Raw genomic sequence first — 26,643 nt, 5'->3', positions numbered from 1 at the left:
AAAAGAAAAACAAAAACTATTTTAGACCTTCTTCTAAGTAATGGAACAGTATTCTACCCTTCTGAACAAAGTGGCTGTACGCTCTTTATTTGGTTTCAGCTCTTCTCTGAGGTCAGAAGACAATCTATTCTTACAGCAATCTCTAGAAAATAACTTCAACATTAAGTTAAGCACTGCCATCTATCATCAATGGAAGGCAAGTTTCGGCATAACTTAAGGTTGAAAGAGGTGCATTTGTAGAACAAAGGAAAAAAATGAAAAAGGAATTCTACAGATGTACTCAGCTTTATTTAGCTCAATTTTGGGAACCATTAATGGGAACAACGTAATAAACCAAAAAGTAGGGGTGCTTTGGAAGATGTACAGTATTAGAATTACATCACAGAATATGTATATGAAACCTACAATAAAGAGGGTTTACGCAGGCATTAAGAAATAGTCTGTCTTCCAATTACAAAAGTTAAATGTTTGTTATATAAAATTGCAAAAATATTTTAAAAAACAAAAAAGGGAAGGGGAAATTGCCCACAATGTCATTATTTCAATTACTCCAATATTTTGGTATATTTCTTCAGTATTTTTTCTACCTCGTGGTTGACCTCACATGCATGCAGTTTTATACTCTGCTTTTCACTTATTATCATAGTGGTTTTCCACATATACAGAAAATATTTCATAAAAAATAATTTGTAATGTCTGCATAATAAACCACAGGAATATACCAGTGAAGTATTTCAAGTGTTACAACCTTATTTAGTACTTTTTAATTTCCAAAACCTGTTTACTTCTATCTTTATCCTTATGAGATAAACATATCCTTTAAACAGACAAGGATTATTATTTGCCTTATTTTATAGAAAAGTAAATAGATTTTTTAAAAAAGATTGCAATAACAGCCCCAAGCCTCAACATTAATGGTGAGGTCTGATAGATTCAAGTCTTCTGATTACCTGACCAGTGAGTTCATTTTTCTAAAGAACATACATTGTGCTGTAAAGTGACTCCTCCTTAACCTTCAGAGAACAAAGAAGTGTTGTAGAAATAAGCATAATACCACTCAAAAAAATCATCCTCCTTCCACTATCCATGGCCACTTCTCTCAGAAGACCTAACACTACCACTTCAAATAGCTGGTAAACAGATTTCACTTCTGGGAAGCAACGTTTTGTTACAATACCTTCAGATTATGTATGATATCTATCCGCTTGTTCTGGCTGTCCTTAAAGTGAACTTGAACTCTGACAGGAAACTCACCCCAGCCTCTTCTGGTCAGGTGAAAAGGAGGCTCTCTAGAGAAAAGCAGATAGTAACACATTCATCCATGTTCGTTCTCTCATCCTAGAGAGAGAAAGTTTTCTCATAATGGATAAATTAGAAATTCATGTCATTCTGAAAATCATTCAGGTTTCCTCATTTGAAGCTAAATCAACAAACTGAATTTTGCTAAAATGCTAAATTATAAAAGAAAAATTCAACTCAAACTTTCAACTACTGAATGCTTAAAGCTAAGACACTTAGACCATATAATCTAATGTCATTTTCATAGATGAGAACTAAGGCGATTTGATGAATGTCACACTATAGAGCCAGAATCCTTAGTTGGCATTTGACAGACACAGGCTGTGAGGTATATGTTCCTTAATCCAGTTCCTCATATTTATTCCTCTACTGAGGCAAAAACAAAATAAATCATGAAAATGCTCAATCTAAAAGTGACGATTCATTTGAAAATGTCTGCTAAGAGGACTTAAAAGAAAGATCATAAATTATGATCATTATCATCTTCCCTAAGTAGTGACTATGATTTTAATGGGCAGAGGGGAATATATGTGAATGCTACCTGGACTGGAGAATTCTTGCCACAATGTAATCTGTGAATGGGGAAAAAGGGAAATTGATAGAACCGGAATGGCAAACTTATTAATTGGTGATGGGGACATGAGGGTTCATTACACTCTTTACTTTTACATGTTTGAAATTTTCCATAATAAAAATTTTATAAATTTAATTGAGAGATCTTTAAGTACTCAAAACAATATGGTTTGTTAATGGGGAAGAGAGAGAAAAACTTTAAAATGAAAATGTTTGCTATGAATCCCTGGCTTAGAATTACTATAATGAGAGAAGATGCCAAACTTGCAGGGAGATAGGAACTTTCAACAGGATGTGCTTTTGGAAAACTAAGAAAAGACATGTATTCAGTATGGGCAGAGTCCAAGAACACAACCTGAGAAGAATCTAACAGATGTGACTTAAGCATAGAGCCAGGAACTATCAGCAGAGCCCAAGACAGGAAAAAACCCTGAGTATGAGAGTAGCCTAGAAAGCAGAGAAATGAACAAATAAATATGTTATAAACCAGAGAGAAAAGGAAGGAAAGGAAACTAGATTACTCTGGGCAGAAGAAACCAGCTGAATACCAGCTGAGGTAAGAGAAGTAGTCATGATGTCGGTATAGATTTAGGCTTGGGGTCAATGAGAAGGTAGACTTGAGACAGCAGTTTGAAAAGGGATCTAAGGCCAGAGATAAAGTGGGGCCTAGAGAGACAAGGTGGAATTAAGATGAGTAATTAATAGAAATTCTATTGATGGTATGTTTGGTCACTTAAATTTCAGTAAAGCTAAATGGATGGTCTGAACTCATTTTGCAATGTCTCAATTACACTGCTTGCATACTGAATTTCTCTCACAATGAATATAATAAATGAAATATGTTCCTCAATTTATTACTAAAGGCTAACCTTTAGTGAACAGACAGGAAGGGCTGCTGCCAGGGAAGACACAGACAAATAGCATAAATCCAGGAAAAAGAAACAATGCTTTCTAATAGGAAATTCCTTCATAGCCACATTTTTGGAACCAAAAAAGGAATCTAAGACCTACCAACAGAAAAGACATTATCTATGGAAATTTTATACTTCAAAAGATATGTTATTTCACCCAAAAAAAATGACTGTCTCCCCTAAACGGACTTCTATATTTCTAGATTCCATACAGAAGATGAAATATATCAATAACCAAGAAGGAAAAACCACAAGAATACAGGGCTTTAAAAACAAACCAAAAAAGCCTTTATCAGAAATACAGAATGGAGTATCACTCCTTGCTCAACTACTAATTAATTTAAATGGCTAACCAGTCTTTCAGAATTATGCCTAGTGACCCAGAACTCACTACTTAATGAGACTCTTCATTACATTTCTGTATAGCTCTGTTATAAAAATATTTCCTCTACCCTCTGCATGTTAGTTCTAGATATGCCATTTGGAATCACAAAGAATAAATTCCTCCTCCACATGAAAGAGCTAAAACATTCCAGAGTCTTTTCAGGATGAATATCTCTGTTCCTCACAGCAGTAGCAGTAGCAGCAGCAGCAAACACTTACAGTGTTTCCTATGACCCAACCACTGTTCCAAGCCCTTTATAGCTATTAACTTATCTAATGTTTACCACCGCACTGTGAAATATCCCCTCTGAGACACAGTGAGGCTGAATAACTAACTTGACAAGGTTACATGGCAAATAAGTGGTGGAAAAAGGATTAAAACTCAAACAATAGATTCCACGGGCCATGCATTAGCCACTGTGCTTGTCCATGTCCCCTTCCACTCTCCAGATGCACAAGAGTATGGCTAGATATTGTCAGACTGCTACAGGACATGGCAAGTTTACCTGACTTCTAAAAAAGCAACCTAAAATTGCATTACCATGCTAAGTAATTTTGTTTTTACTTTTTGGTTTTTACTTTTCTAATGTGGCTACTAGAAAATTTAAAACTACACATATGGCTTGTCATATATTGGACAGTGCTGCTCTAGAGGGTTCCTACATTTGAGCTAAATGAAACAGATGCAAAAATGTTTTGAAGAGGCTCACTAGGATGTTTTCTGGGCATCTAGCCCACTCTAGTCTCACATGCATCCATGGCAAAAATACTCCACTAGACTTCTCAAAGGCACAGGCCATGTGTTCTTCATCTTTGCAATCCCTGTATCAAGCCTGTATCAACATATTTATTGACTGTCTTGTGCCTAAAAGCAAAGTCTATGATTACAGCTTTTAGGAAGCTGGCTAAGGGTGGTCATGGCAGTTGAACCAAATATGAAAAAGATGCTTCTACAGGAGCACAATCTACTTATTCTCTTTATCAGGTAATGGGCTGTGATGAGGAGATTCAGGGTGGGTGAGAAACATGTCTGTGCTTTGATACAGAAGTAAGACTAACCCCAAATTCCAAGGCAGCTGGAAAAGCCCTCCCCTGTTCATCAAATTACTTTAGATACCTGACAGAAGAAATATCTTAAGAGTCCTGCAAAGAACATAAAGAGTTATAATTAAAGCTAGGACACATGTCAATAGTACTATCCTACTTTATATTGGTTACATTATTATATCTGGAGTTTTAAGTTCAATTCTAAAAATAATATTTTAAGAGGAATATAGATAAATTGGAGTGTGTCAGGGAATACAACCTGAACAGCATAGGAACACAAATCAAAGTCAGATAACTGTCAACTGAAACAAATGTAGACTTGCATCCTGGAGAAGATGGGAAGAGACCCAATAGCTTGCTTTCAAATATCTCAACAACTGCTACATGGAAAAGGGATTATAATGATTCTGTGTGGTGTCACTAGGGATATGAAAGTTTATTGTTTAGAAGTTAGAAGAAGTTAGATCTCTGCTTAATATGATTAAAAACTTCCAAACAAACACAGACACAAATGGAATGGCTCAACTCTTTAATTCAATAATTCATTCAACGTCAAAAATGAAATGAGCACTTCCTACCTGATAGGAACTATGCTAAACCCTGGGGATATTAAGACAAGTAAGACAAGGTCCCAAACATCAAGAAGCTCTAAGTCTAGAAAGGGAGACATCTACATAAATTAGTAAATGTAAGAAAAAACTTATATATGAGGGTACATCAAAAAGTTTATACAGGGCTAGCTGGTTAGCACAGTTGGTTAGAGCTGTGTTGTAACACCAAGGTCAAGGGTTTGGATCTCCATACCAGCCAGCTGCCACTGCCCCCCCGCCAAAAGCTCATGAAAAGAGCTGTACTATCTTTTAATTCTATTTTTCCATGAACTTTTTGAAGTACGCTTTTACATTACTTGCTATAAAAACAGAGGTGCCGTTGATCACAGCAAATGATTTCTCCAGCAGTTTTAAACAACAGAAGCACATAAGCAAGGATCTCTTTTAAATACAATTTAAAAGTCATAATGCTGTTAGTAAAATATGACTTGATATTGAGAAAGGTATGTGGTAATGGTGGAGTCTTGGGGCTGTGAAAAACTAACTGCTCAGTTATGTGACAGCAGCCAATCTACACAATACTGTCAGAGTGGCATTAATCAGGCTAAAATAATTGTCAGCAGCTAATTCAATGTAAAATCTAATAAATTTCAAGAAATAAAGTTCATTATTATTAGCAGAAGATACCTCAGACATATATGACGAAAGAGAAATGTGAAAAGGAGCTGCCAGCATTAGCTTTTCTTTGTTTTTCCTCAGACTGTTATAACATATCCTGATATGTGATTTGCCAAACCTTTACTTTCAGATCAGTAAAGATTTCTTTGTAAATATAATCTCATATATTACTGCATATTTTTCGCAGTTTACAGGACATCAGTATATTTTACAAATTCCAATTCTTAGTGTGAGAACAGAAAAATACAACATGCATTGGTTTGCATCATTAAGTATTAAGGGATTTATGTAATGAGTTTTTAAGTCTTTTTTTTTGTTAATCAGTTGTTTATCAATAAAAATGATTAATATATTTTAACTGACTCACATTATTTATATTAAATAAAATGTTCTCCTAAGACAATGCACTTTAATTTTTATAAGGGAAATTCTAATTGATCTGGATACTCAAAAATGTATCCTTTTCATTATTTACATTTTTATGTATCACTTTTTAAACTTGTCTATTTCTTACCAAACTCACTAATATATCTTTATCAAAACACTGTGCTCATTTGGAGTTAGGATATCTAAACTCAGAAAATATTGTCATTCTACAAGTTAAAACCACCAAAATTGAAATAAACAACCATTCACTATAATTTAACAGGAAGAAAACAGGACAAGAAAGGATTCACTACAGAAGTAACATCTGAATTATGTCTTTTTTTTTTTGTATTAAAAGATGACTGGTAAGGGGATCCTAACCCTTGACTTGGTGTTGTCAGCACCACGCTCTCCCAAGTGAGCTAACCGGCCATCCCTATATAGGGATCTGAACCCATGGCCTTGGTGTTACTAGCACCACACTCTCCCAAGTGAGCCAGGGGCCGGCCCCTTGAGTTATGTCTTGAAGGATGAAAGGACAGACGTTCAGAAAGATGGCCACATACTGTGTGTGTGTACACATGTGTGTGTATAAAGACAGACTACAGGAAGGAAGACCGTATTCCAGGCAGAGAAAACAAGTCTAGGTCACTAGTGCTTTTGTAGGAGAGGCTGATCTGAGCTAGCTATAATGATATTTCTGAAAGGTATTTCATGCATCAGGTATACATTTAAACCAAATCACAGACAAGGTCTTTTCAACACCAATGTGTGAGAGCCTAAGAATAAAACTGCAGAGTCACAAAAAATGATTACATTGTGTAATGCTGAATATACTAATTATCCTGATTTGAGCATCACATATTGCACACAGGTATTGATATTCAATGCTGTACTCCACAGATATGTACAATCAACTATGTTTCAATAAGAAAAAGAATAAAACTGCTCCATTATTAAACTGTACTATTAGAATAAACAGGGTATTAACAATTTTCTGAGGCTCTATCCAGTGAAATATGTCAAGACAATGAAGGAAGTTTTATAAATTAACAAAACAAAAAATTTCAGAGCCGGCCTGTGGCTCACTTGGGAGAGTGTGGTGCTGATGACACCAAGGCCACATGTTTGGATCCTATATAGCGATGGCTGGTTAGCTCCCTGGCTGAGTGTGGTGCTGACAACACCAAGTCAAGGGTTAAGATACCCTTACCGGTCATCTTTTAAAAAGAAAAAAAAGAAAAAAAATTCATTTGCATTAGAAAATGACAACACTGATTCTCTTGGATAGACAGGAGAAGGATTCAATATCATTAAAAAATGTGAAAATTAATAATTATTTCAGCAAACTTCTAATCTGTAACTTGACAATTTGATTGTAAAACAATCTGGAAAAACATACGAGAGTAATTCAGAAAGTGTGGAAAAACTGGGGGCTGGTCACTTAGCTCAGTTTGTTACAGCATGGTGTTGTCAGCACCACACTCTCCCGAGTGAGCTAACCGGTCAGCCCTACAGTGAGTGCAGTGTTATAACACCAAGGTCAAGGGTTCGGATCCCCGTACCAACCAGCCACCAAAAACCAAAAAACAAACAAGTAAGTGTATGGAAAAATGGAATAAAAAGGTAATATAAACTTTTCCATGAACTTTTTTGAAGACACCTTTATATACTCAAGAATGGTCAAGAAAAGTTTTTTGAATATTAATGAGGGGAATATACTCTATCAGATATCAGAATTTATTATAAAGCAAAACAATTAAAATAGTATAATACTGTTACAGGAATAAATACTATTAATAGAGTATAGAACTGGGTCCATGCTTATGTAGGAATTTAGGGTGTATTAGATGTAGGAAAAGGAGATATCAACTAAGTGGGATAATTATTACCCATATGAAGAATATAAACATACTGTACCACCTATAAAAGGATTCTCCTTCCTAAGGATTCCACTTTCTGACCAGCACCCCTATCTTTCCAGCTCCATTCCTAATCGAACTATTCTTTGACTACACTGGGACTTCCATTTCTTGCCCACACAAATTTTCACTATCACTGCTCTTATGTAGTTCACTTCTCTCCTTACTCAGCTTAGATTCTGTGGTACATCACTACAATAACCTAATCATTAAAGTGAAGAAATCAATGAAGCAAGAGACCAAGATTTTGGATGAACTGTCCATATGCATTCCAAGTCCTAATGACGGCAAGGGTACTGGCAGAGAGAAAATCAGTAAAGAGGGGAGTGATGTCAGAAATTAGTAGGTAACTGCAACAAAGGAAGAGCAGCAGTCACACGGGGTTTCAGAGGAGTTGAGCTTTTTTAGGGAGAAGGGGGAAAGGTGGTCTAGAAGCCACAAATATGATCAAGGAAGACACCAATCCCACCCCCCGACAATGGTGTAAGACACGTGGGAGAAAAAAATGGCTGCCACATGAAAGGGCTACAGAAGAAACAAAGTTCTTGGGAAAGTCATGTTTTGTTTAAGAGTCGGGAGTAAAGGGAAAATTCTGAACAAAGCAGAGGATACAGATTTCACTGACAATAACCCACAACCACTTCCACAGTACATTTATACAATGAATGTGTATATGATGGGTAACATCATATGAAGATGTGAAGAATACATATAAATAATAAAAGCAAATTTCACAATAGTATATATATTACCATTTCATCTTTGTGAAATAACTACACTAGGTTAGTATATACATAGAAAAAAATATCATTAGGGGTTACTTATGAGAGGGTAAGATCATGAGGAACTTTCAACATTAAATATTTCTGTAATGTTAGAATCTTATTTTTAATTCTGTTATATGCTGATATTCATAAAAAAACAGTAACATTTTTATATGCATCTGTATGTATATAAACAAGGTTAGCTGTTTCCAGAGGGTAGCAAAATCAGCATATACAATTAATATGGTAACAATCTGACAGTGAGACAGTAATCTGCAAGAGGGAACCACAGCTAAAACTATTTTGTGACTAAGAGCCAATGATGAGTAAATTATTAATAATACAGGAATTTCTAGGGACTGTTCTGAAGTTAAATTACTTTTCTTCCACTTCAATAAATCTGTACTTCTTAGGTTCAATAATTCAAGTGTGCTTACCTAACTTCCACAAGGTCATTTGGTTTATAGCTGGGATGAAGGAAGAACCAAACTTTCTTGACAAAATGATTAATGCTGGGTTCTCTACGGGACCCTCGGACATATACCATCCACTTATGGGTTGACTGGTCATTTTCTTCCCTCTTATCTGGAGGTATATACCTAGAGGAGGAAAAAAAAAAAAAAAAAAGAAACTTGAATTCTTTTTTCCTTCAAAAATGTAACAATTAACTTCTACTTAAAACAAGATTAAAATTTCAGCAATATTTAACAGATCTATCACCTAACCAAAGTATTTGCAGTTAAACATTTTTTCTTTCTAAAACAATTTTTGGTCTAAAGGCCTTTTCTTAAAGTTTGTTTTCTTATTACTAGTCTGCAATTAAAGGAAAAAAAAATCAAGTTTGTTTTCCCATCCAAGTGGGTAGCTGAGGTGGAAATAAATGGCATGTTTTTATTCCTGGGTTAGAGAACCTCTGGCTTTTGAGTTGATTTCATTCAGGTTTCAGGGTGCTAGAACTCTGGGCCCTTCTGGTGCCTACTCAGTGCTGGTGAGAAGGCTGCATCTGGTTTCCTGCCTTTTTAAAGCCCAAATAAGCCATTCCCTAAGTCCTGGCCATGGTAAAACTATCATCTTTAGCCCTCCCCTTTATGGGTCCTGTCTTTATTTTAATGGATGTGGCTCCCTTCTTAAGATTCTGGTGGGAAGTATGACCATGGCCTTCTACACGTTCATCTATGCCTTTGGTTATCCTTAGTAATGCTGGGAGCCACACTGCCGAACTTAGTTTTTCAGGAATGTTCTTGTCCAGTCTCGGCCTTTTGCTCTTCCATATATAAGAACCAGCCTATGAACTTCATAAACCCTGTTGGGATTTTAATTACAACACCTACAGATAAGTTTGGGGAGAAGTGACATCTTTCTAACATAGAGCCTTCCTATGTGTGAGCGTGGTATACTGCTTTAGTTACTTAGTTCTCCTTTCATGTCTTCAATAAAGTTTGTATAAGTCTTCATGAAGGGCTAGCATGTCTTTTATTTGATTATGTCATATTTTTATTGATATAGTAAATATATCTTTTTAGAAATCATGTTTTCTAAGTTTGTGGCTGTCACACAAAAACAACTGACTTCTGTGTATTGATTCTGCATTCAATAACCTTACTAAGCTCTCTTATTAATCCTAAAACTTTATCAAAAATTATTTTAGATTTTTCTATGTAGACAATCATATAATCTGTTAATCATATCAACAACTTGTTTCATATCAACATTTTGTTTCTTCTTTTCTAATCCTTGTATTTTTCTTATCTGATTACATTAGTCAGTATCTCCAAGTGCCATGTTCAATAGTAGTAGTAATACCAGGCATCTCTTGTCTTGTTCCTGATCCTAAAGAAAAGGATTTTACTAATTGAGTATCCTTTAACCAAAATGCTTGGGACTAGCAGGGCTTCAGATTTCAAATTTTTTCAGATTTTGGAATATTTGCATATACATAATGATATATCTTGGGGAGGGGACCCAAGTCTGAACACAAAATTCATTTATTTTTCATATACACCTTATACACATAGCCTGAAGGTAATTTTATATTGTATTTTTAATACTTTTGTGCATGAAACAAATTTTGTGTACATTGAAACATCAGAAAGCAAAAAAGTACCACTATCTCAGTCACCTACGAGGACAATTTGTAGTTGTTTAGAATCACCATCATTCCTGATTCTGAATTTACATGTTACCAGGCTGGCCAGTTAGTTCAGATGGTTAGAGTGCAGTGCTGATAATATGGATGTCAAAGGTTCAAATCCCTATACTGGTGAGCCATCAAAATAAAACAAAAGAATTTATATGCTACTGAAAAGAAATCATTTTCTTACACTTATTCATACATATGTACTTAACAGTAAAAAATATGACATACTATTAATATAGCAAAAAAGTGTGTTCAGGGTAACTAAGCAGCACAGTAGTATCATCAGAATACCTGCATCAGCTGTTAAACGACAGCAACAACAAACTGCAGGTTTTCAGTCTCCACCTACAATGCTGTTTTTATTAAAAGGTTTCTGTGCACTGTATTTTATTTTATATGAAAATAAACATCAGAAGCAGCTGAGGGACTAGGAAGTGGGTCCTCTAGGGATAAAGAGGCATTCTGCTGAGTGGCTTTTAAAAATGTTCCTCCAGAGTCACCTGCCTCATCAACAACAGTTTTGGTCTTAGAAGTCTCTCTCTCGATTTTATAAAATGACATGATGTCTTGTTCTGTTATGAATGCATACTAGAAAGTCCTTCAGTAGTCCATCACACATTTTCACCATGTTGTCCACCAAAGGCACGTTTTCTGCAGTTAACGTCATCATCTTCATCATCACTATTATCACGATAGATCACTTTGATTCAGAGCCATCTCAACTATTTACCATTGGTCAATGAATGGAAAACTGAAGCCTCATTACTGATGTAAAAAAGTCTTCAATATCCACTTCATCCAGCTTACTGACGGACTCTGAAGGTATATTTTTTGCATATGTGAGTGCTCAGCCATTTTTTTCTCACTTGGCATTCAAAACTCTTCAGTTACCACCTTGTTCATTATCATCACTGAACATAGTAACAGGCCAGAGGCTGTGCCAGGCATGCACAACTGTGCCAAGAGTTGGCAACAGCATAAACAGCATCTTTCATGCTAAACTCCTTAACAAAACCCACACCTATGCCTTTGTTCACTGCTGCTAGCATGCTGTTCGGGAAAGTACTTTTTCCAGCTCTCCTGCAGTAAGCTTGAACTTCTGGTACAAAATGTTTGTGAAACCAATCAGAAAAGATGTCCCTGGTGATCCATGACTTTTTGTTAGCAAAATAACAGACTGGTAAAAAATTCACTCCTTGAAAACAGAAAGGACACAAGCTTCTGCCTATCACAGCAGGTTTATACTTACACATTCCTGCCGCATTAGCACATCCCAGCACAGTTAGTCTGTCCTTGGCATCCTTAATTCCTACAGGGGATGTCTCATCAGCAGTTGTCAGTGTCTTTCTGCAGCAATGACACCAAAACAGTGATGTTTCATCAGCATTATAGACTTATAGTTCAGGCTATTAGATTTTCATCAGCAATATAACTCTGGCAAACTTGTCAATGGATTTCTCTGCTGCTTCATGATCAGCAGATACTTTATAACCACAAATCTTTAAAAATTTAATGCCATGTCTTCTCTTAAATTTCTGCAACCAGCCTGTTGAATGTTCACAGTTCTCTTCAATCTTCAGTTCACTGTGATGGATCTTTGCTTGTTTCATGATCAGCATGACATTAGGTGGCATGTGTTCACTTCAACGGTGATGGACCCACTCTTTCAATACACAATTGAGACCTTTATTTTTGGCTTTATGCAGTGTTTTTCTATTTTTCATTCACTTCTGTTCATCACTTTCAGCGTAGAACTTCAACAGTTTACCCCTCCATTTCTTCAGGTCATATACGATGGTCATTCCAACACCATACTCTTCTATATGACGTTTCACACTTAGACTGCTGTCCAGTTTCTCCAACAGCTGAACTTTCTGTGCCATAGGAGGGTCTTTTTTTCCCTTGGGGACACTGAATAAACTGTGTTGTGCACCTGTGTTTTGACTGCAACCTGTTACGTGAGGTCAGGTGTGGAATTGTCCACTTGCTGCATCATGCTCACACTCAATAGGTTTCAGATTTTGCAACATTTAGGATTTCAGATTTTCAGATTAGGGATACTCAGCCTATAACAGTTTACCATTGAGGGCTGGCTGGTCAACTCAGTTGGTTAGAGTGTGGTGCTGATAACAGCAAGATCAAGGATTCGATCCCTATACCAGCCAGCCACCAAAAAAAAAAGTTTACCATTGAGTATGATATTTGCTGTAGGTTTTTTTGAAAATATTCTTTATCTGAGTTAACTAAGTTCCCAGTTTGCCAAGATGCAACATCATAAATAGACACTGGGTTTTGTCGAATCCTGTTTCTCCATCTTTTGAGGTAATCATGTTTTTCCTCCTTTAATCTGCTAATGCCATTAATTATATTTATCAATTTCCTAATGTTAATTGAAACTTGTATTTCTTGGTCACGAAGTATTATCTTTTCTATACGGTTAATTAATTCAGATTGCTGATTATTTTGTTCAGTATTTTTGCATCCATATTTATCAGTGTGAATGTCCTATGATTTTCCCTTTCTTGTAAACTCCATCTGGTTTTTACTAACAAAGTTAAACTACCCTCATAAGTTGACAAGTGTTGTCTCTTTTTCTCCAGAAGATTTTACATACAACAGGAATTATCTATGCACTCAGCCTGTAAACCAATCTAGGCCTGGTGGTTTAGTTTTGTGGTGGAAATGTTTAAAAATCAACAACAAATCTTAAGTAGTTCTAAGGCTATTCAAGGTCTTTCTTTTCTTGAGTCATTTTGATTGTTATATTTTTCTAGGAATTATCCATTTCATTTAAAATTTAAAATGTATTGGCATAAAGATGTTAATAATTTCTTCGTGTCTTTAATAGTTCTAATTTGTGCCTTCTCTTTTTTCTTTGACTAGTTTCACCAGGTTTGTATATGCTGTTTTTTTTTTTCCTTTCTAATTTCTTTGCTTTCCTCACTGCATTTATCTTGTCTATTTAAGAGAGATACTCAGATCATTAATTTTTAAGTTTTTAATCCACTGCAGTCATTTAAGACTATAAATTTCCCCCTAAGTTTCCCTTAAGAGTTATCCTGTAAGTTTCGATTTTATTATCTAGTTCTAAATATTTTAATGTGATTTTTCACTGACTTATGAGTTGTTTGGAAATGTGTTTTCAATTTCCAGGCATATAGAGAAATCTTCAAGTTATCCTCATATTATTGATTTCTGCACTTTACTGCACTATGGTCAGAAAAAATAGTCCATATGATACAAGTCCTTTGATATTGGTTGAGTTTGCTTTATGGCTCACTGCATAGTTAATTTTCACAAATGTCTCTTGTGTACTTAAAAGTTTCAATTGTTAGGTGTAATGTTCTATATGTGTACATTAGATCAAGCTTTGTTAATTGATGTTAAAATTGTTTATCTTCTGATGCATATTTTCCTTGATTTATCAATTACTGAGAGAGGTATATAAAATCTCTCAGTATGGTAGTGCATTTGGCAATTTCTCCTTATGATTCTGTCAATTTTGGTTTAGATATTTTAAGACGACATTGTCAGGAGCACAGAAGTTTAAAATTTTTGTGTTTTATTGGTGAATAGAAACTTCTATCATTACTTAGCAACTGTCTTTACCTCTATCAATTCTTTTGGTCTAGTTTGCTTTTTTTTTGGCAGCAGCTTGCTGGTATGGGGATCTGCAACATTAATGGTGTTATCAACACTGTACTTTAAACAGATGAGTTAGCTGGCCAGCTCTACTGGTTTTCTTTTGGTGTGTTTATATGCACAGTATATCTTTTTCTATTTGCTTACCTTCAATTTTTCTGTATTTAGATGTATCTCTGATAAACAACAGAGCTGAATCTTAGATTATTTTACCTCAATCCAACAATTTCTACCTTTCAACTAGACAGTTAAATCCATGTACACATTTTTATGATTGCTGGTATATTTAGATTTGTTGTTACTAAATTATTTTACACTACTTGTTTTTTCACTTCTTCACATCCTTTCTACCCTTGATACTCTTCTTTTAGAATCAGGTTTTTTTTTCTGCTTTTCCTTTTTTTCATCCAATTTTCCCCCCTTACTAGTTTGAAAGTTTAAATCCCTATGTCTATACTTTTGGTGATTATCTTAGCTACTTTAACATTCATAACAAAGTATAAAATTAATCAACATTTTTAGCCTCTTCTAGAAAAAAATAATGACTTTAGAATACTCTCACGTTATCACTCCTTCTCTTCTTAAATCCATGGTTAACCAGTATTTCAGTTCTAGCTGGTCTTTTTTGGGGGCCTAACTGGCCAGTATGGGGATCTGAATCTAGCTGGTCTTTTTTAAAAAAAACCTCAAACCTATGTATTAGACATAATGATTAAAAAAAAAAAATCAATGACCCAATCTTCTTGTGGCCTAGTGGTCCTACTGGATTTCCAGGCTTGGCCTGGAAATTATGGGCTGACCTTCTCACACCATCATTGAGACCCTAACTCTGATACTTTACATGGACTATTAGCCCCCCCAGCTGAATGCATGCTAACTCTAAAATAATCTATAAAACAGAAATCTGGCTAACTGCCTTATTCTTATTTTATGCTTCTGTTTAAATGCCACTACATAAGCATTTTTGCTTTTATTATCCTAAGATTTTAATGTACTTCCTGTTGTTTGTTATTAGTGGCCCATTAACCAGGGCTTGGAAGTTTTGTTTTTATTTTCCTATTTGATTTACCCCTATATAACTACTGTTATATTGAATCCTTTATTTTCAGTAATTGAATATAAATTTTCATAAATATACCTATTCATCAATCATATATTTACTAAACATCAAGTATTATAAGGTACAAAACCAAACATGACATAGTTTCTACCCAGTCTGATTTGGAAAAAAAATATCAAAACAGGAAATACCATATAATATGATGAAAATTACAAGAAGAGAGCATAGAAGAAACACACCTAACGAAGGAGGGGATCCAGCAAATAAAACTTCACGAAGAAATTAGTTAAAATTGCTATGGTTTTAAATCTTGGCCACTGTGATCAATTTTTCTCCATCAGCTTAATTTAATCCCTTCCATATATTTACATCTGGGCCAAATTTTTACATAGCATAACATTATTATGTTATGAGAAGATTTATAATGTCTTTATCCAGCCCTAGACACTGACAAAAATGATGCCACTCCCACAAGACAGCATGGGGTCCTACTGTCAAAGAGATAGCTCTTTATCATAGAGGAATTCTGCCTTCAAGACCTACTCTGCAACCTTTTGTTAGAAATTAAAAACATTTCAGTTCAGGCAACCAAATCAATATTTTTAGGAATTACCTAAGATCCCTAATGATAAAAGTAGGTCAGAAGAAGTCAAAAGTTCCTCCAAACTTATACACACTTACATGCTCAATTAAATACATTTGTGTAAGAGATCATGTCTTAGGTATTTTTCTCAAGCATAATTTTATTCTAAGTCAAAGATTGACAGACATGCTAAGACACAGTCTCAAGTCTCCGGACATTGGTTTACTTTTGAAACAATTAAGACCTTGGGAAAAACATTCCCAGAGGCTTTTTCCTAATATATTGCTAAGATAATAGGAGTATTTATGCCAAAGTACCAAAAAAAAAAAGTATGACTGAAAATGAGACTTTTATGTATTTTGTTCTCATGTCCCAATGACTTCTTAGATTCGAATCTCTTTTGCTTACCATATAGAGTCAGTAAAAAGACCTAAAATTAGGTTTTGAAGAAAAAAACAGTCAAAGAAACCATCACATTTAAATCTTTCCATTTCAAAAAAGAAAACAAAGAATAGTAAATAGGTTCCCAGGAAGAAGATCTGATTTCAGCTTTGGCAGTGCCAATTACAAACAAATGTCAGATTCAAGATTGTATATGTGGCAGAAAAGTGAAGATTTGAAAGTTAGAATAGAGGGCATATTCCGAGCATTTACCATTCTCATTGGCTTTCAAATACCTAATAATTAACATCTTTTACATACTACACATAAAAGTTTAAGAGGTTACACTATATTGCTTTCTCTCTAGTGACATTGTGGAATGAACACCTTCCCCTTACTTATCATTTGTGGATATTGTACAAGGCAAAATGGCACTGTACAGAGAGGCAGTTCAGGAGAAAATAATATTCAAATGAAAAACAGAAGACAGATTCAAATTGTGACTCTGCTTACTCATAAGCAAGATTACCCTAAGAAAGTCTCTGGAGTGTGGTTTACTTTTGAAACAACTAAGAGCTTGGGAAAAAGAATCCCTGAGAACTCTTCCTACTATAATGCTATAATAATAAAAGTATTAATGCCAAACATAAATGATGACCGAAAATGAGACAATCAGATACTCACTTGGACACGTTGCCCACTACTATTGTTTTCTTTACAAAAAGACGTGAAGTCTCATCTCCTGCAAGATCAGCATTCCGCTGCTCTGTTTTATGGGAGCCAGTAACACTAGAAGTGTTCTGAAAGAAATCATAATCAATACTCATTTTCATTCTGAATAATTTTCAATAGGACAGAAATCACAAAATTATAAAAGGTATGAATGGAATAACTAAGAATTTTTTTTAATTACAAAATTCTCTGGCTTTGTGACACCTCTCAAAACGTGAAAAAATAATTTACTACAAAAATTGCATTAATTTATATAAAAAGTATAATTTTTATAATTTGTATAATTAATTCCGTGTTTTTAAAAGTCATATACATCTACTTTGCATATGTAAATAGGATGTGTAAGGATGCACAAGAAACTATTATAATGGTTACCTCTGGCAAATGGGAATGGAGAAAGGGGTCAATGGAATTTACTTTCTTTTCAACCTTCTGTAGGACTCAAAAATTTTTAATGAGATGTAATAATATAAATGCAATGGTTAATTAAAAGTTTGACTACTGAGAAAGACTGCCAGGCTTCAAATCTTGGCTCTTCCATTTACTAATGTGTAATTGGGTAATTACTTAACTTCTCTGTTTTAATCTCCTCATCTATAAAATAAGGATAATAGTGCTTACCTCACATGATTGTTTTATAGAGTTCTTAGAAAAGTGCCTACTACACAGAAAGTGCTAAATGTTTGTAATATAAATACATACATAAATGACCATGTATTACACAAAAGATGTTATTAACTTTCTAAATCCCATGACTAGTATGACCTAATTTTTTTTAATTAAAAAGAAAAACATATGCAATATTTGCCCAGAAATAATACTGGAAACATTAAAAGCTGTGATTTTTGTGGAGCAGCATTATGAATGACTTTTCTATTCTTTTTTACTCTTCTGTGTTTTACAATTTTCAACAATAAACACATAAGAATTTACAATCAGAAAAATAAATAAAAATTTATTTTTATCAAAAATAAATCCTTGATGTCCAAGTATGTGGAAAGCAACCTGAAATTTTCTATCACAGAACACGTAGCTGAGAAAAACAATCAGTTTAATCCAATAATGACTCTAAAGCCAAATATTATATAACCAGTTGGCAGGATCAAGAGCAATAGATAGTTTTCAGTTCTATTTATTATTTGTCACATTTCCTTCAGCTACTAAAGCATCTTAGAATACAAAATTTCACATAGGAAACTGCTTAAGAGCCATTGCTCTTGAGAGAATAAACATGACAGAGTGGAAAGACCTTGGGATAGGTCATAGAATTGCCAACTCCCAAAGGTTTCTTTCATATCTAAGTGAATGGCATCCAGGAACTGTGCTATACATAGGAGCCCTAAGCTCTAAAATTAGAAAGATCTAAGTTTAATTCTCAGTTCTGATACTTTCAGGCAAATATAACTTCAACCTCATCAAGACTGTTTCCCCATTTTAAAAGGAAAGCAACCTATTTCCGAGAGTTCCTGTGAAAGTCAAATGAGATAATACATGCACGCTTAATACACTATTTCCTTTCTCCTTTAGCTCCCTCCCATCCATCCTACTGTACCCTTCCAGTATTTCGGCTTGGTCTCTGTTCCATGTTGTTTGACAGTCTTTCCTCTATATCCATATTACTGCTATTATCTTTGTCAGATAAGAAGTCATTGTGTTGAGATAAAGAGTCACTTTCTGAATGATTGGCTGACGGTGTTTCTGATCTTTGATTGGCAGGAGATGATGACCTAGACGGTGATTCCAAAAACTTCTTGATAGCAGGATGATTAAAAACCATTGTATCACATGTCTTTGATCCCTACAAAACATGAAAGCAAAGCAAGTGAACAAACTTTTAATCAAATCTACCAAAGGAGGCAAAAATTTGACCTCTCCAAAATCCTTATCTATTACAGGGTCATGCTTAAAATCCTTTGAAATATCCCCACACCCATAAAATAAAGTCCAAAGTCCTTAACCCACAAAACAAAAACTAGAATGATAAATAATTATGCAAAGGTTCTAACATTAAAAGCTAGAGATCTTCTGAAGGTAAATGAGAAATAAAGATAAATATATAGTAACGTATGGAAAATAAAAATTTTTTAATCTTTTTTTCCCTTAATTTTAATATTTACTTGTACATAATTGTGGGGTACAATGTGTTGTTTCAATATGCACTTAGTTTTGTATCCATTAGTCCACCTCTTCTCCACTTTCCACCCACCCCAAAAATAACATTTGACTTTAAAAAACTGTTTCATACTGCTTTACATAAACACATTAATGGCCCTAAATAAAATACCCCTGTAAGAAATATAAAAATTTTAAAAAGCATATACATAAGATGGACCACACATAGGAGTAAAACGTAATACAGAATGTTTTTAAATGATTAATACCAATGTAGCTTGCCTTCAGTCCAATAAAGAAGCCTAGGGTATTTTTCTATATCTTAGTTACCTGCATACATAACACAGCATGTTCTGTTATTGTGTGATATGCTGTAGGAAGCCTAGCTTTCAAAAACCGTGTTATTAAAATAATTGTTTTAGTGAGAAAAAAGGAGCCAGAGACTAGTGCTTCAGAGTCAAAGCAACAAAGTTGTTGAATTTCAATAACAAAGGCTTTTCAGAGGTATAAATGTGTTTTGCTACTGTAAACTAAAAATAACTGAATGACTGATCACAATAGACAAAAGCCTGCCTAAATATCTTTGAATAAATACTAATCAGAAAATAACAGGATAAAATCAGTACATTTCTAGACCATCAAATAGCACAGATCAGAACTGCTAATGGTTTTAAAAAAAAAAAAGAAAGAAAAAGGCAACAAAATATTAAATGAATAAGCAGCATTTCAAACAGAGTTGCTACCTATAGTCGTATGTCATGCAGATGCTAGCCTGTGATGTCCATCTTGTTGAATCCAATAGTGAGCCATATACCAGATGACATTAGAATCTGTGCTGGGTTGAACAGAGTACCACCAAAATTCATGTAATTCATGTCCACCCAGAATCCGTAAATCTGACTTTATTCAGAAATAGGGTCTTTGCAGATGTAATCAAGTTAAGACAAAGTCATACCAGATTAGGGAAGGCCCTAATCCAAAGACTAGTATCTTTGGACACAGAGAAATACAGAGAAGACATACACAGAGGGAAAAATACCCATGTGAAAATAGAGGCAGAAATAAGAGTGATGCAGCTGTAAGCCAAGGGACCCCAAGGATCACCAGCAACCACCAGAAGCTAGGAAGAGGCCAGAATTCTTCCCCAAGCCTCCAAAGGGAGCATCACCCTGCTGACACCATAATTTTAGATTTCTAGCCTCCATAATTGTGAGTTAATAAATCCCTGCTGTTTTAAGCCAGCAAGTTTGTGGTAATTTGTTATGGTAGCCCTAGAAAACAAATACAGATTCTAATGTGTATCAAGGAAACTCTTGTAGTAAAAGAGTTTTTACTGCCTAACATCTAAGATTAAACTCAAATAATGCTGTAGCTTCTAGAAGACAATGTTCGGGGTAGCACCAATAACAGGTACAACAGATAACACAAGAGCCTAAGCATGACTGGTACCCCTAGAGGTCACCCTCCAGCCATTCCCCCATTCCCACAGAGCCAGTACTATCCAAGAGAATTACCTGAGAATAATTCTAACTGCAAAAACTTACAAAAAAGAAATTTAAAAAACCCAAACAAAAGTTATGCTAAAATTATCAAAAATGTCAAACAAGAAGAAATGCTTCTGTTTTAGTTCAGTCCTATCCCCATGCCCGAATTTTGACAGATTACTGGGGTAAAAGAATGAGATACTTATTTTCCATTTGTTTATCAAAAGCAAAATTAGGAAAAAAACTTTCCTTTATAATTATAGCGATCTAGTGGTAATCAAATTAAACAAGTGGTCAAATTTAGTATCACTTGCAGGACAACCTGATATTATGTGCCGGCCAATGTGATACACCACGAAGTACACTGCATCACCTATGAAGTATTCTTGCCAAAAATATTTAACTTGAATCTAATCGGGCTTTTAGACTTGACTTCCACTTTACAGGAAAACAGAGGGGGATGAAGAAATAACCCAAGGAAAAAAAAATCCAAAATGTTGATTCTACTCTATCCTGTTCTATTCATTATTCCATGAGATAAATGGCCTGGTCTCTTCAAAAAGTCAGTATCATGGAGCAAGAAAGGTGGGAGGACTGTTGTAGATTAAAAAGAAACTAGAGAAACAAAACAACCAAATGCTACCCATAACTTTGATTGGACCAAGGTTCAATCGACCCATAACCTTGTTTGAAAAAAAACAGCTTTAAAAGACTATGGGGATAGGGGCTAGCCCGTGGCTCACTTGGGAGAATGTGGTGCTGATGACACCAAGGCCATGAGTTTGGATCCCTATATAGGGATGGCTGGTTAGCTCACTTGGGAGAGCGTGGTGCTGACAACACCAAGTCAAGGATTAAGATCCCCTGACCGGTCATCTTTAAAAAAAAAAAGACTATGAGGACAACTGGGGAAATTTCAATATGGATTAATTATTAAATAATATTAGGAAACCATTCTCTTAAGTATTATGATTACAAAGAATGCCCTTTAAATCTTCTGACACTAAAAATTGCTATTCATTAGAGTAAAAGTGAGAGAAAATACAATCATCTATAATTTACTCCAAAGCAGACCATAATCAAATGAGAAACTGGGGCACGTTGTAATGGGGTCTCACTCATCTTTGTATCTGCAAAGCCTAGCATAATGCTAATAATTAGTAGGAGAAGGATTAAGCAAAAAGGAAAATATGCTACTTAGGATTAATGATGCAGAGAGGTATGACTCAAGGACTATGGTTGAACATAATGCCTAATAAGTCTATGTATATTCCCAGGAAGGTAGGCTAGGCTTCTTGAATTCTAAAGGTCAGTATAAGAAATGTTTCAAAAGCAGGGATTACACGTTGACATTACCTCTCTTCAGAAACAAATTTGGGTGGCTGGAAAATGACTGAATATGAGGAATACTTACCTCAGAAACTTTTAGAAGACCCGCAGAAGCATAGTAGTTTGCTACAATGCAGGCACGAAGTTTATCCATCATCCTTCTCGCTTCAATCAGTCGCTAAAAACAAACGGTAACTTATTATTTTAAAACATGGCAATCCAAAAGAGATGTACCCATGATTCAAAAAATAAGTAATACATCATGACAAAAAAAAAAAAGAGCTCATCTTCTCTAATAATCAAAGAAAAACGAATAAAAATGACATTTCCCACCTATTAGACTGGCAAAGACCTAAAATAGTGACAAAAAAGTGTTGCAAGGTTATATAAATATATAAATATGTATAAATATGTATATTTATATGTATATTAAGAAATATACACAAAGATATTGAGCACAAGAGCAAAAAGGAATTATCTTTTGGGATGAAATTTCAGATTTTTAAAAATCTTCTCTGCAATTTCACTTTTTAAAAAATAATATTTTACCTTCATATAAGAAAACTACTTTTAACACAACAGCAAGAGGGCAAAAGCAAACCATGACTCTATCTCAATATATTTTTTTTCAATAGTTCTGGTGTTTTTTCAAATTTATCATCATTATACCTGGTCAATAACTTCAATTTCATGTTCTTTATTCTTCATTTCAAGAGCAAACTGTTCCTTGATAATAGTCTCAATCTTCTGCACAGCAGCATCTCGAGCTGCACAAAGAACATATAATACATCCAAGGCTTAATTAATCAGTGGCTGTCTTGATTTAAGCCAGCAAGCAACAAAAAGAAACCTAAGAAATAAGTGGAGAAATCTAGTGGATATCACCTCAATCAAGCAATGAAAAAATAAAATCACTAATATTAAAGCAAAGTGACTTCATGTGCTTTCTGATATGATACACTAAGAAGACCACAACATCACTCTGTGGTATTCCTGCCAAAAAATGCTGAATCTACTTAAAAGGAAACATCAGACAAACCCAAACTGAAGGACATTCTACAAAATAACTAGCCTGTATTATTCCAATATTAAAGTCAAGAAAGACAAGGAGGGCTGGCTGCTTAGCTCAGTAGGTTAGATCATGGTTTTGATTAACACCAAGGTCAACAGTTTGGGTCCCCTCACGAGACAGAATCACCCTCACCAAAAAAAAGAAAGACAAGGAAAGATTGAGGAGACTGAAAGAGACTAAAGACATATGACAACTAAATGCCCTGTGTGACCTGAATTAACTCCTGCAGAGAAAAATTAGCTATAAAATAGGAAACTAGGCAACTGATAAAACTTGAACATGGACCACAGATTACATAACATAATGTGACAATGTTAAAATTTCATGCTTTCGATAATTGTACTGTGGTTGCATAAGAGAATGTCTTTAGGAAATACACAAAATTGTTTACAGGTGGCCAATTTATTTTCTTCAATGATCTACAAAGAAAAATAATGTGCTTATCTATATGCATACATGTATGCATGTACATGTACCTGCCTGTGGGGGCAGGGAGAAGAATGATAAACGAAATGAGGCAAAATGTAAAAAATTAGTGAGTTACTCTGGATAAGACATGGATGGTCTCTGCAATTTTTCTGTTTAAAATTATTTCAAAATAAAATCCCCAAAAAGAAAAAAAAAAAATACCCATGAAGATTCTGAGAGAAACATTTGGTGACCTCTGAAAAACCATAGCCCCAAAGAGAAAGAAAGAATTAGCTGGAGAGAAAGCTAGTCTGTGACACTAGCATGGTTCATAAGAAGGCAGAAGTTTCGTTCTGCAGAGAAGTGCCTAGCAAGCAACTCAGCAGTTTATGATCACAACTTCCTGAAGGAACAAGCAAAGAAAGAATTCAAATGGAAAGAAAATGCCTCTGAAGGCAATATAATTCAGATGATGACTACTCAAAGCAATATGCAACTCAAGAGAGTTAAAAATATCAAAATATGGAATATGACTTGATACAAGAGAACAAAAGAAAGAACAGCCAAAGATTTTGCAAAAATAATCCTATGTTTATAATATGAAAAAACAGCACTCATGCTTTGGAGTATATGAGAAATTACAGAGAATATTATGGCCCTTTGACAATGCCTGTGTCATTTTCTCCCCATAAAATATGCCATTAGATTGGCCATTTAAAATTAGTAATGATGACTTCCGGTCAAGATGGTGGAATAGACAGCCCCAGCATCCCTCCCACAAATCAACCAATTTACAACTATAAAAATGTAACATCAGCCAAGCTGGGGCCTCTGGAGCTCAGGGGAAGAGGAGGAGAGACCTATGGAACTCATGAAGGTGGGAGAAACCATGATGAGAGAAAGAAAAAAACTGCTCTCAGTGTTTTGGGCTGCAGCTGCTTTAATGCTGGAGCACATGGAGCAGAAGCTGGCAGAAGACACAGCTGTGCCCTTTAGATGGAGTTACTTGGAGGCGGAAGGGGAGAAGAGGACTTCGGTGGCACCCAGGACAGCAAGACCACTAATAGGGTTCCCGTGGACACACACAGGAGGAGCCAGAACAGCTGAAAAAGGGGAGCCATTCAGAGGTCGGTGAGTCATTGCAAAGGACCAGCACTGGGCCTTTCCCATGGGAAGTGTTTGGAGCATGGGTGGTGGGGGAGATGGGCCCATCAGGGGAACACTGGGACAAAGCAAGGACAGCCGATCCGCCCCCCAATCAGTGCAGGACCACTCAGAGGAGACTGGTCGGGAATGCAGAATAGCATGGGGTGCAGTTCAATGAAAAAACTCAGGCCCAGATCAGAGTTTCTACACAACCCAGGTGCACCGAGTATCTGGAGATCCGGAAGTACCTATAAGGTCAACCATTAAATGCTGAGCTGCACAAAAAGCCTTCCCTAGGGAAACAGCAGCAAAGCAGCAATTTACCTCAACCACACAGCTAAAGCACTGGTTCCCACAAGAAGCTCCCCTGGTTAGAAGCAAGCAAAGGACAAAAACTTAGTTCCAGCCCAGGCACACCACAAATGCCTTGGGGCCCACCAGGGGACATGAGGTATGGAGCCAGGGGAAGGACCCCCACCCACAACCGCTCACACTGCCAGCACCTCAGGGACTGGACCCGTTTCCTACAAGCAGGCACACCGTGACAGCACATCAGGGCCCTGCCCTGGGGCCTGGGGCATGGAGAAGGGGACTGAACCTCCCTTCCACATCCAGGCACATAGTGCCAGCATCTTGGACCCCATGCTGGGACCTGGGGCATGGAGAAGGGGACTGGACCCACCTCCCACAACCAGGCACACCTCACCAGCACCTCGGGTCCTGCCTAGGGACCTGAGGAATGGAGAAGGGGACTGGACCCCCCCCACAACCAGGCACACCGCACCACTGCCTCAGGGACCACGCTGGGACCCAGGGCATGGAGAAGGGGACCAGACCCACCTCCCACAACCAGGCACACTGCGCCAGCACCTCAGGGCCCACTCAGGGACCTGGGGTATGGATCTGGGGACCGGACCCTCCCACAACCGGGCACACCTCGCCAGCACCTTGGGGCCTGCCTGGAGATCCGGATCAAGGAGGAGGGGACTGGACCTCCCTCCCTCTACCAGGCACACCATGCCAGTGCCTCAGGACCCACTCGGGGTCCCGGGGCAGGAAACCAGGGATCGGACACTCTCCACAACCAGGCACACTGCCAGTACCATGGAGCAGACCAAAAACATCTCCTCCATGTGGGTGGCCCACCACAGCCATCATGACAACCATGGCTGCCGCAAAGGTGGCTGATGCCACAACCACCACGCAGATGGTCCGCCAGCCACTGGAGTGAGTTGACACAAGGAGAATCACCAGCAGAGATAAAGAAAGGAGGAGAATGTCTATCTCCACAGAGCCCATTTCATAGTGACTGAAGAGACATCTGCTGTATGATAGTATTGGGGGACCTGATCACACCTCTCAGCATTGGACAGATCATCTGGGCATCAAATCAACGGCGTAATCATTATTCTTTCAGAAGGAGAGAAGAAATCTAGGGTGATTGGGGGGGGGGAGTAAAAGAGGCATGCGGAAGGATTGGACAAGGGGCACAAAGAATAAGGACTTGTAACAATATATATGCTAGTAATATTGATTTGATCAACATATCTCAATGTTCAACCCCCAAAATATGTATAATCAATTTTGATTCAATAAAAATTAAAAACAAACAAAAAATAAAAAATAAAATTAATGATACAAGCATTCTTGTGGATATGTCTATATAGAGGCAAATGACTGATATTTCTCATAGTTAAGGAAAAGAATATTTCCTAGTATTACTAGTTTATACACACACACACACACACACACACACACACACACACACACACACACACACACACAAAAGGCATATATAAATCTTATGTATATCAAGCAGATACTTTTAGTAAATGCTGATAGACACCACAATCACTGAGGACTATTTTATCATAAACTCCTCAGAAAGAAACACTTTTAAATTCCCTTTTTTGTGGAACAAGTAAAAACAGAAATAAAACACAAAACAAAATACATTTTAAAAATATATTGCTTATAATATAAGCAAAGGGAAGCAACCCACCAAATCCACTTTGAGAAAAATTCTGGGAAAAAAAAGATTAGGATTAGGTAGAGTATGGAC

The 26,643-nt window shown here is 36.1% G+C and overlaps 1 protein-coding gene across 6 annotated transcripts in view; it reads right to left on the bottom strand.

Annotated features, from left to right (window-relative positions):
- The window catches only part of YEATS2 (YEATS domain containing 2), a 97,339-nt gene that overhangs the window by 56,729 nt on the left and 13,967 nt on the right, over nt 1–26,643 (bottom strand). For all 6 annotated transcript variants that reach the window (XM_063101453.1, XM_063101456.1, XM_063101457.1 and 3 more), the window contains exons 3-8: nt 22,625–22,722; nt 22,041–22,133; nt 18,583–18,828; nt 16,983–17,098; nt 8,933–9,094; nt 1,178–1,289 (exon numbers count right to left, since the gene is read on the bottom strand). In XM_063101453.1, coding sequence (XP_062957523.1) covers nt 1,178–1,289; nt 8,933–9,094; nt 16,983–17,098; nt 18,583–18,828; nt 22,041–22,133; nt 22,625–22,722 — 827 coding nt within the window. The remainder of the gene's footprint in view (nt 1–1,177; nt 1,290–8,932; nt 9,095–16,982; nt 17,099–18,582; nt 18,829–22,040; nt 22,134–22,624; nt 22,723–26,643) is intronic.

This window comes from Cynocephalus volans, chromosome 1 (assembly GCF_027409185.1).
Source record: "Cynocephalus volans isolate mCynVol1 chromosome 1, mCynVol1.pri, whole genome shotgun sequence".
Classification (NCBI taxonomy): Eukaryota; Metazoa; Chordata; class Mammalia; order Dermoptera; family Cynocephalidae; genus Cynocephalus; species Cynocephalus volans.
This window is presented reverse-complemented; position numbering and strand designations above follow the sequence as displayed.